Source organism: Myotis davidii, unplaced genomic scaffold, assembly GCF_000327345.1.
Source record: "Myotis davidii unplaced genomic scaffold, ASM32734v1 scaffold58, whole genome shotgun sequence".
Classification (NCBI taxonomy): Eukaryota; Metazoa; Chordata; class Mammalia; order Chiroptera; family Vespertilionidae; genus Myotis; species Myotis davidii.
Genome location: NW_006289754.1, coordinates 302,338 through 314,580, shown reverse-complemented (window position 1 = coordinate 314,580; position 12,243 = coordinate 302,338). Strand labels below are relative to the sequence as shown.

General features: G+C 39.3%; 1 protein-coding gene across 1 annotated transcript; it reads left to right on the top strand.

Moving 5' to 3' along the window:
• Nucleotides 1-10,939: 10,939 nt before the first annotated feature.
• Nucleotides 10,940-11,990, top strand: LOC102761310 (olfactory receptor 51S1). The gene has a single exon (XM_006762349.1). The coding sequence runs from the start codon at nucleotides 11,010-11,012 to the stop codon at nucleotides 11,979-11,981; it is 972 nt and encodes a 323-aa protein (XP_006762412.1). The 5' UTR covers nucleotides 10,940-11,009; the 3' UTR covers nucleotides 11,982-11,990.
• Nucleotides 11,991-12,243: the final 253 nt, after the last annotated feature.

Sequence of the window (12,243 nt, the reverse complement as noted above, 5' to 3'; positions counted from 1 at the left end):
TCCATTCCTTAAAATAAACAATAATTGCCTTTATTTGTCTCAAAACACAGCAAAACTAATAAAAATATCCCAAGGAAAAAAAGTGACTCCATGATTTCCCATTCCATTTTCCCATGAATTCTAAAGTTAAGATGACTCCTTAATGAATAAATTTTTCCTGCTGTCTCACTGCATTTTTCAATTTTTATTATTAACCTAATAAGTCCTATCATGTCCTCTCATGCTCTGTGCAAAAGAAAAGCAAGAGGCCTTTCAGAGAGTCATTAACCAATGCCCCAATTCAGTAAGAGACCATTAATATTCCAAAATATCCAATGATCACTTTCAAATAACACTACTGTCCATACCTGGTCTCTGAATAATAAAAATATCAACAGCATCACTAATAATAAAATAATAATATCTGATATTAAGTCTTAGTTTTATCAGTTCTGTAATTTATCATATTTGTTTATACTTTCATCACCATATTCTTCATAAATCCTCATTACTTTAATACTCTTGTGGAATGCATAAGCTGAATATTACTCACTGATGCTGAGCCCAGATTCTTTAAAAAAAAATTTTTTTTCTGATTTCAGAAAGAGAAAGGGAGAGGGAGAGCAAGATAAAAACATCAATGATGAGAGGGAATCATTGATGGGCTGCCTCCTGCATGCCCCTTACTGGAGATTGAGCCTGCAACCCAGGCATGTGCCCTGACAGGGAATTGAACCGTGACCTCCTGGTTCATGGTTCGATGCTCATCCACTAAGCCACACCAACCTGTGGGCCCAGATTCTTTACATAATTCTAAGACTTTGACTCTAGAAATTATTCTTAGCATAGAAGTAATAAAACGGGAGATCCTCACTGTTTCAGGTGTGTTCTGGATTTCCTGGATCATGAAGGTTACATGACGAGGTAAGGAAAAATGCTCATATGGACTGAAGCTCATATACTAAGCTCTCTACATGACAGTCCTAGAGTAATTTAATGTTAACGTAGATTATTCTTTCAATACCATAGGCTATCAAAGTACTGAGTTTTTTAATGTAAAATTTATCTCTACATCATATAATCATTCCTTTAATTCTGTTTGAAGTAATTAAAGTGTGGAATTGCTCTGCTTGCAATATTTAACCTCTATATTTCATTACTCGTTATAAATGTGTCATGACGCTTAAGTTATGCTCTTATTCACGTTTTTCTTCTATGTTGACAAATGGGGTTTTGGAGTAACTGAGCCACTATAACTTTATTCTAATTTCTCAGCCAACACTGTTCTGTTTTTGTTCTTGGTTTTTACTTAAACAGGTTGATCATTTGTATCTCACACGGACTCTGATTTATTTTTACTTTCTGTCATATACTGCTAGCACAAACATAAAACTAAACAAATGATACCATCTCTCTTTTTTTATTTTAGCATCTTCAAAGTTGAAAATGAATAGAGAAGACTGATTTTGCAATATGTCAGATTGCATGATTCTGTAAATTTAGAGAATCTATCTCTGGTTAATTATTTTAATTTTTCTTAATTTTATACTAATCCCATTCTCATTTCAAATATCCATATTTCTGATCCCCATTTCCATTCCATCTTCCCCCATCATGTTCTATAAAAAAATATTTTCCCTACTCACTCAAAAAATTGTGATAATTTGATCTAATCTTTCTTAATATACAACTCCTTCAGCTCCTTCTTTAAATACATCCACACTCATTTTTACCTTCCTAGAAATAAGTAAATTGCCTCTTTCCAGGTTCAATAGTAACCCAACCCCATACCCCATGTCTTTGACTCCCTCTTCTATTTAACAACTTGCTTTTCTCATTTCACTTTCTCCTTTGGCAATTGAAATTACATATTATTCTTCTACAAATATAAGAAGATTCATTCCAAATCAACATTTCTGATCTTGATTCTTGTGCTGAGTTTTAGGCACTTATATGTATCTGCTTGGTAGCCATCATCTTCACCTCTGTATCACACATATTTATCAAAATCAATAAATTCATAACTTTAAAAAAATATTTATGCTTTCTTTTATATACCTTAATTGATACTTTAATAATTTTTATATCTCATTGATAAATCAATCTATCTAGTCATGTAAAATAGGAAAATAACTCATTAAACAAATAATGTTGCCCTGGCCTGGCCTGTGTGCTCAGTGGTTAGAGTGTCAGCACACTAAAGGGTCTCAGGTTCAATTCCCAGTCAAGGGCATATACCTGGGTTGCAGGTTCGATTCCCAGCCTGGTTGGGGCATGGGTGGAAGGCAACCAATTGATGTGTCTTTCTCACATCAATGCTTCTCTCCTTTTCTCTCTCTCTCTCCGGATACACCAGGTTGTGGGTTCGATTCCCAGTCAGGGCACGTACAAGAATCAAACAATGCATCTCTCTCCCTCGCTCTCTCTCTCTCTCTCCTTCTCTCTCCCTCTCTCTCCCTTTCTCTCCCACCCTTCCACTCTCTCTAAAAATTAATGGAAAAAATATCCTTGGTGAGAATTAACTAACTAATTAACTAAATAGATAAATAAATAAATAACAAATCCTAAGGTTTTACTCCTTAAATATTTCTATTATGTATTTTTTCTAACGATGCTACACAAATCCAGATTCTTTATTTATTCTATGTGGGCTTTTTAATAACATCCTAACTTTTTATTTACATAAAAATAAATTGCTTTGCTTATTCTTTTTCTTCCTTTTTCTTCTTTCTTTTAAGTGAGTGAGCAATGAGTGAGCAATGAGATTTCTTTTATTTCTTATCACTTTCTTTAGAAAATATTACTCTAATAACATTTGGCACTAAACAAATCTGAACTAGACAGATGTTTTATTACATCTACTTAAATGATTTCATTGCCACATAATTTGATTTCGTATAAAAGCCTCATTAAAAAACATAATCATGAGAAGTTGATAACACAGTTGCAAATAATGTGTGAGACTATATAATATAACTTGTCTATCCTTAGGCAGTTTCATAACACCAAGATAATTTTTAGCATTAATGTGAGTGAATATTTTTCTCAAAACATATTATTTTTTATGTATTCATTCTTAATACATTCCTGAGGCATTTGAAAACTGTATTATAGAATTTGTCACAGATGCTTCAATCCAAATGCCAATAATTAAGGACAGAAGAAAGAAAAAGGAAATAAGCAAGAAACAAGTTAGGAATACATGAGAAAAATGGGAGAAACACAAAGGATTTAAGAAAAGATGGATGTGCCTTGAAAGGTAAATTAAAATGCCAAGTAGTCTTATGAGAATTTATATTTTAAAAATACATTTTAAATTTATATGTACTGAAATCCACTTTTTATAGAACAATTCTATGACAACTGACAAATGACAAATGCAGAATATATATATATCCACCAGCCTAGTCCAAATACAGGACAGTTCTATCAACTCCAAAACATTCCTTCCTGCTATCCCTTTGTAGTCAACCCCTCTACCCACCACAAGCCTTTACCAATCTGTTGTCTGACCTTAGAATTTTGGTTCATTATACAGCATATAATCTTTTAACCCTGAATTCTTCCACTTAACATAATGCAGTTTAGAATTTATTTATGTTATTAATAACGTGTTCTATTTTATGGATATCCATTAATGGGCATAGGTGATATTCCATTTATTCATTTGCCTGTTGAAGGAACTTTAGTTAATAAGCTGCTATAAGCATTCCATAGAGGTTTTTATATGTATACTAGAGGCCTGATGCATGAAAATTCGTGCACTTGGGGGGGGGGGGCGCCCTTCAGCCCAGCCTGTGCCCTCTTGCAGTCTGGGACCCCTCGGCGGATGTCCAACTGACAGCTTAGACCAGCCGTGGGCAAACTACGGCCCGCGGGCCGGATTAGGCCCGTTTGAAATGAATAAAACTAAAAAAAGAGACCGTACCCTTTTATGTAATGATGTTTACTTTGAATTTATATTAGTTCACACAAACACTCCATCCATGCTTTTGTTCCGGCCCTCTGGTCCAGTTTAAGAACCCATTGTGGTCCTCGAGTCAAAAAGTTTGCCCACCCCTGGCTTAGACCCACTCCCCAGGGTATCAGGTCTAAGCTGGCAATCAGACATCCCTCTGGCAGGCCAGGAGCCCTTGGGAGATGGCCAACTGATGGCTTAGGACACTGTCTGCAGGGAGCAGGCCTAAGCCATCAGACATCCTTAGCATTGCCACAGAGGCGGGAGAGGCTCCTACCACTGCCACTGCACTGGCCAGCCATGAGCCGGCTTCTGTTGCCTCACAGCTGAGAACTTGCCTGGATCACATTTCAAGCATATTGCCACATGGCTAGTTGATTTTCCATATTTAGATCTTAGCTTAAATATCACCTTCAGAAATGTCAATTTTTCTATAGTATTCAGTCACTCTCCACTTATTACCCCATGACGTTTTTCTGCTTATCTCCTAAACCTTATGTAGAGCCATTTGAATTGTCACATTGTTTACTCACTCATTGTCTATCACTCCCTGTTGGATGGTAAGATCCATAAAAGAAGGTAAGATCCACCTCCCTTGTTGACTACTGTAGCCTAGACTAATACCTGGTATATAGCAGGTGCTCAGAAATTATCTGCTGGGAGAAAGCCATTTTAAACAAAGAGGGGGATTAGAGAACCAAAACTGACGGGCACATACAGTAAATAATAGGAGTTAGGCAGTGTCCTGAACACTTCACGAACATTACATGCAAACTCTCTTTACTGATGAGGAAGTTGAAGCTTAGAGATATGAAGTAGCTTGTCCGCAGCCTTACAGCTAGAACATGCAAAGTGAAAATTTTTAACTAGCTAAACTAAACCTGAAAGCTAGAGCATCATAAATAATATCAAATAACACACATGTTGATCTGAGAAAAGGAAAAAGCCAGGGATGGTTTAATTCTGTCCCTCCCTCCAACTTGTTAGGCCAGATTCATGTATCACATTAATAATGGCTATCCTGGCCATCACAGAGTACAGATAGAAATGGCCCTTTCTATAGTTTAGAGACCAGAGTCAAGACATCTCTGGATCCTAGGTTGATGAAAAGATAGGGAGTGGTACATTGAAGTAAACAGGAAACCTAACAGAGGCCTGGGTGTGGGGTTGTGAGTGTTCTGGGGCTAAGACAGACTTAGTCAATGTCCTCAGCTCCATTCTCCATGGTGTTAAACTTGAGCAGGAGAGTTTGAGGGCAGCTCCAGGGTCCAATAGATCACACCTGTTGGAGTTGTCTGGCAGGAAGTGAGAAGAGAGATGCAATAACCTGAGTCAGAAGAAGTTTACCTGTCCCCAGGACACAGAGATATTAATGAACCGTCTTCTGAAGGCGATCAGAAGTGACAAGGATGAGCCAGGATAAACCCATGGGCTGGGATCTGGTTACCAAGGTCTGCTGCAGGGATTACAGAAACAAAAGTACCCTTGAAAGGTCTCAGGGAGGGGAGGAGCAGTGGATGGCATGGCACCCAATGAATGCCCAGGTTGATTAAGTCCAGGGTGTGAAGGAAAAGCCACAAGCTGGTGTGGGGAGTGGCGGTGTCTAATGATACTTGATCCACCAGAAAACAGGGCATCTATAAAGAACAAGAAATGTTAGGGAAATAAGAAAGTGCAAAGTACAGGGACCATAAAGAAAAAAGAGTGAGTCAAAATAACTGGGCCATAGGAGTAAGAGGTTCCAGTCAGGCCAGCTGTTGAATTTCAGACAGGTCTGATTTTATTCAGCAGTGCACGTGTGCCAGGGATGGGGATCAAACCCTAGCAGGAGAAGAGGTCATTCTATATCCCAGGTAGTCTTTGAATTGAGTCAAGCGAAGTGACTAAGTGATCCCTGCAGAGATGGAATCTGTGACCCTCGCTATTAGTACCGTGTGCCACTCCACTGTGCTAATGACAATTAGGCAAAACAAAGACAAGCAACAAAACCAGAAGGTGTCCCTGTGGACTGAACTTGGGGCACTGTCTGGGGCTCATAATATGTTCTCTTAAAAAAAAAAAAGGCTGTAGATAAACTGTGGTAATTGCCAAAGGGCAGACAGGCCCAGGCAAGTGAGGGCCTCGGGACATATGGGGCCTTTGAGCTCAGGATTAGTGTGGGGTAGAGGAGGACTTGCCTCAGGGACTATGAGAGCAAGGCTGAATGCTGGGGATGGAAGGATTCATTCATTCTTGCTGCAGTCCAAAGGTTATCATGGTGTTTCCTCTGGGCAGAACAGCAGGCCCTTAACTAACCACAGCATTCTCACTGAGGCTCCCCATGGGGCTCTGGCAACAAGAGGCTAGACACCTGTGCTCACCTTTCCTGTCTCCCACCCCCCTTCTCTCTCCCCCAGATAGGATACAACAAAGGTAGCATAAAGAATACACCTAAGGCCGTCCACTAGAACACCAGTGTGAGGGTCGCAGGGAGAACTGAGTGCGGTGAGTGAACTGCACAAAGGGAGTAGCAGGTGGAAAGGACCATCAGACTCCAGGTGAGACTGACACAATCAATGGGGAGAGGTTAGTGTGTGGGGAGATGAAACAAGAAAGAGAGAAAAAAGCGGGGGAGAAATCAGTGGAGAAGTTACTGTTTCTGAGCATGGAAGAACAGAAAAGAGATTGGGAAAATAATTTGATTGTTCTTAGAAAGTTACTTCATTCAAAAAAGAGTGGGAAAGTACACTGTGGCTGGGGAATTGGGAAGGAGCAATTGGAGAGAACGGAAAATCATAGGGCCCTTTGTAGAAGGCAAAGAGCTCTGGGGCTCAGAACCTGGGCAGTGAGAAACATTTTTGTATTTGGACTATTTTTCTCCCTAAAAAAACTAAACAAATGAACAAACAAAATAAACAGTTCATAAATACAAAAAACAAACTGATAGTTTCCAGAGTTGAGTGGTGGGAGGATGGGCAAAAGGTAAGGGGATGAAGAGGTACAAACTTATAAATAAGTCTCAGGGATGTAAAATATGGCATAGGGAATACAGTCAATAATATCGCGATAACTGTACAGCGACAGATGGTTACTAGACTTCTGGTGATGATCACATCCTAAGGCATATAAATGTCAAATCACTATGCTGTACATTGAAACTGATATAATATTGCACGTCAACTACGCTTTAATTAAAAACAACCTTACATTCCAAAATGAAAATTTTAAAAAGGCAGACTCTTTGAAACACCTCATAAAATTTAACAAACTTATTTCAAATATGATGGAAAGATGTTCTTATTATAGGAATGAAAAAATATAAGAGATAGTGTTTGTCTTCTAATAGCTCAGAGTAGTAGGATAGCCTGCGAAGAGGTATAAGTGTGCAAGTCTCTGCTAGAGAGAAATGAATATAGGTAGGAGATGGAGTGATTAATTTGAAAGGAGTGAAATATTAGAAGGCCTATGGGATCTGGTAGAATCTGAGGTCTGATAAAGATAAGTTGTTTCCTGAAATGGAAAATGGAGAGAAGGCAGAGAGATAACAGCAGATAGAATGGAAAGGATTATGATCAAGCTTGCACTATTTGAAATTTAACAAAGAAGGTCAAATATATAGTGACAGAGGAGACTTGGCTTTAGGTGATGAGCACAATGCAGCATACAGATGATGCACACTTAAAATCTGTATAATTCTATTAACCAATGTCACTCCAATGATTTTAATTTAAAAAAATTATACTTTAGGAAGTCACTCGGAATAGACTTTGCTGACAACCATATCACTGAAGAACGTGTTAAAATTATACAGTGCATTTCTACGTTTACTGGAGGCCAAAATGGTGGAACTTAGGGAACCTTGAAAAATTCAGTGGTGGAATCTTCTACACCCTATGCATGGGCTGGCTTTCTACTTACCTGACTCCAAAGATAATCTCCTGGGGTCCTTGCCCCCAGTTTATTCAGAGCAAGGCTAAATCCACAGTAAAGACACAGCATGAGAAAGAATTTGAACATACTGAGCAGCAAAACTGATCATTGCCTTATATTTCAACTATCCATGAGGATCTGAAACTGAGAATGGGGGAAGTTAGTTTCTAAAATTGGGCCCTGTGACTTACCTAATCATTTCTCTTCCCTAGAATGTTTCACTTTCCCACCCGCATGCTATGCTGGGTGTTTTTTAAAATGCTTCCTGCATACACAGGTCTCTTACCATATCCATTTTTTATAAAGTACCTGATTTGATCTTGTACTTTGTTAGGTATTTATCCATGGGTCACACCACCTGGCTCCAGCAGATTTCCTGGTACTCAGCACCGAAGATATCTCACTTAGTACAGACAGGATTAATGTGGACAAATGGGGATCTCTCAAGATGTGGAGGGGCAATTATCGTCTTGGAAATGCGTCCACTTTTTAGCCATTTCTTCCTACTCTGCCTTATGCTGTGAATCCTCTCACATTGGCCACTTCTTGAAGCCATTCTAATTCCTCAGCATTTATCTCTAACCAAAGACCTTGTCTGACACACACTCTTCAATGCTGGTCTGGTAAGTAGCAGGGAAGATTGTGGTGAGGGGCCAAATAGCAGGTCTGGACGCAAATGTAAAGTAAGCAAATTTATTCATAACACTCTGTCATTTCTATGGGGCTGCAAGATCTCTCCATGACAGATCTCCCCTATCATCAAATATCCTATTTTCTATCACTTTAGTAACCTTAGCCATTTGTCTTTCAGATGTCAGGGAACTAATCTGGTAATAAATAAAACTTTTCTCCTCTCCTGGAAAACATTATTCAGTATTTATAAATATCCTCTAGTGAGAATGTCTCTACTTTTGGTTTTGTCATAGAATTAAATCTATAGAAATTAAGATTTCAGTTTGAGAAAAAGGAAGCTTATTTTCTTTGTAGAAACTTATCAGATATTTGAAGGGCAATAAGAATGGCTTAATTGAGTGATGTGAGATGTGACTGTAAGATGTATAAGATCCCCTGCATTTCTGATGTGTATATAGATGTATGTATATGTGTTGACCATTGAAGGGATGTTTGTGAACATATGATGAACATGTGTGTGCATGTGAAGAGATAAGAGTTACTCATTTGGCTGCATACCTGTCTTTTGAAACAATTATTGAATCTTTAAATTTTCCTGGGTATCATTGTGTGAGGTGGCAAACGATTGGTTAAGAGCATTTTCCGCTCACGATTTGTGGAAATAAGTGGACACATATTTACATGTGCTTATTCATGTGAGAACATGCATACATGTCAGTACATAGGTGTTTCTAACTTAGGGAATGAGCATTTGCATATTTCTTTACTTTTTAATGCATGTATGAGCTTGAATTACATTCTTTGTTTGAATTCTTATTAGTTTGATAGGCATCTGCCTGAGGAAGTTAGCAGTCTATTGAAGAGCAAGTCAAAGAAAGAAATATGAATAATTAGGAATGACAGGGACTGCATTAGGGAATGTGCCATAGGGTGAGAGGAGAGGATAAACAATCCATCACAGGGCCTGCTGAAGGAGAGGTGTTCAGCAGAGTTGGAACTTCAACTACAAATGAGGTATGATGATACAGAGAGGGAAAAGGAAATTCCACTTATAAAATGTATTTTTTTTAGTGTTTAAAGCAATGACCCATCTCAGGAATCACAGTAGTTCTGGAAGGCTAAGACTCAAGCAGAAATAGAATAGAAAAAGGTTAAGCAGTAAAGATTGTCTGGGGCCAGATGGTGTAGGGGTTTCTATGACAAATAAAGGTGTGGCCTTCATTTTAAAGCAGCAGAAAATCAGATGGCTTTACGGGAAGATACCGCAGCCACATTATCAGATTGCAAATTAGAAATAACACTATGGGATCTGTACAGAGGAAGGATTGGAAGGCAGACTGGCAGCAGGGGACCCATTCAGGATCACGCAAACAAAAGCCTCAACAAAAGCCAAAGCACAGTTAACGTAAAAAATAATTGGATACAGAAGAAAAATTTGAGATGAGACAATGGAGCTTACTGAATAATTGATAGTTACTCATTTGCTATAAGAATACAGCTTTCCAATAAAAAAGAAATAAGTATTACAAGTAAGACCGAAGTCATCTTTGATTCCTGTCTCTCATCAATGTTTCTATGTCTCTATCCTTCTCCCTTCCTCTCTATCTAAAAAACAAATAAAAACATTTTTTAAAGTGACAAAAAGCAGATAACTTTTTATCATTCTAAATCTTGCAGTCAAGTATGATGTTAATTTTATTCATAGATAGCCTTTAGCAGGTTGAGGAAATTTCTCTTGTTTTTGTAAAGAGTTTTTATCATGAGACTTTTATTTTGGGAAATTGGTGAGTAGTAATGCCGTCTCCTCACTCAGGAAACCAAGACATATTTCTTCTTTTTTTCCCTTCCATCATTTTTGTAATTTCCCCACTACTGCTTCCTAACTGAGGAAGCTGGAAGGGGTTTAAAATGCATTTGTTAAGATCTGTTTTGGATTATTTTAATTTAAAATACATAGAATATCCATATAGAGATTTCTAGGGTGAAATAAATATAGAATAATCTGGGATATATATTCATGATACATCCTTTTATGGAATTGATTTGAAGTCATGAGAGTAGATAGACCACTAAGTAAAAAGAAGAGCCAAGTAAAGATCTCTCAAAAATATCAACGTAATGTAAAAATCGGATGGGACACATCAGGGTGAATTAAGAAGTTAAATTCTGAGAGGTAGAATTTAAAAGAAAAGGAGAAAGCAGATTCACAAAAATTAAAGCTCATTGAAAAATAAATCAGTTTAGGAAAATGACTTGATTTAGTAATAAAGGGTTAATTGGTGAACTTGTGAGAACTGTTCAAGTGAACTGAAATGTGAGTGTGTTTAGGCAGCACAGAAGTCAGATGGCCTGGGGTTGGGAGGAGTAGAAACAGTGTTCATAGGAGTGTAAACCCTCTGCCAGGTGTTTGCTATTAAGGCAGGAAGCAGAGAAAGGCTCTTTTGGAAAGATCATGCAAACATGTCATAAGATTAAGTAAATCTTTCTAATCAGTTTTCAGGTTCCAGAGTTCAAAGTGGGATCCCGAACGATGTCAACATTCCCCATCCAGGCAGCCCCCAACAGCAGCACTTCAATGACCCCCACCTTCCTGCTGGTGGGCATGCCAGGCCTGTCAGCTGTACCTTCCTGGTGGACAGCACCCCTCCTCACCATCTACCTTCTCTCTGTTCTGGGCAACAGTACTATCCTCTGGATCATTGCCATGGAGCCCACGTTACACCGTCCAATGTACTTCTTCCTCTTCCTGCTTAGTGTATCTGATGTTGGCTTGGCCACAGCCCTGATGCCCACCCTGTTGGGTCTTGCCCTTGCTGATGCTCATGCTGTCCCTGCCTCAGCCTGCCTCCTGCAGATGTTCTTTGTCCACGTCTTTTCTGTCATGGAGTCCTCTGTCTTACTCGCCATGGCCTTTGATCGGGCACTGGCCATCTGCCGCCCTCTCCACTACCCAACACTTCTCACCAATGATGTTGTTAGGAAGATTGGCATCACCATTGTTTTCCGATGCGTGGGTCTCCATCTGCCCTTGCCATTTCTCCTGGCCCACATGCCCTACTGCCACCCACAGGATCTGACTCATTCGTATTGCTTGCACCCAGATATAGCCCGATTAGCCTGTCCAGGAGCTTGGGGTGCAGTCTACAGCTTCTTTGTGGTCCTGTCAGCCATGGGATTAGACCCACTGCTTATTTTCTGCTCCTATGGCTTAATTGGCAGGGTATTGCAGGGCTTGGGATCAAGTGAGGATCGCTGGAAGGCTGGTCAAACCTGTGCCGCCCACCTCTCTGCTGTGCTTCTCTTCTATGTGCCCATGATCCTCCTGGCACTCATTGACCGTTTTAGGATGCCAATCCCTCAGCCTGCCCATACTCTTCTCTCCTATGTCCACTTCCTGCTTCCTCCATTGATCAACCCTATTCTCTATAGTGTCAAGATGAGGGAGATTAGAGAGAAAATCCTCAAGAGGTTGCAGCCCAGAAAAGTAGGTTGTGCTCAGTGAGAAGAATGTCCCTCCACATATAGGGACTCAGGGCCAAAAGATACAAAGGTTTCCATGACTGAGAACTCAGTTCATCATGCATGAAATGGCCATTCCGGTGCACCCAAGCACATGCACATGGATGGATATGCCTGTTCCTAAATGTGTGCCTGTGTATATTAATGAAACCTTATGAACCCCAGAGAATGGCAGTGGTCTAACTACCTTACACTACAAAAGAATGGCATTAAAAGGGCCAGAATCTAGGTCTTGTCACAACTGT

What these genes read in the sequence shown, in the direction of transcription:
- LOC102761310 (XM_006762349.1), top strand. Translation starts at nt 11,010, where the DNA reads ATGTCAACATTCCCCATCCAGGCAGCCCCCAACAGCAGCACTTCAATG.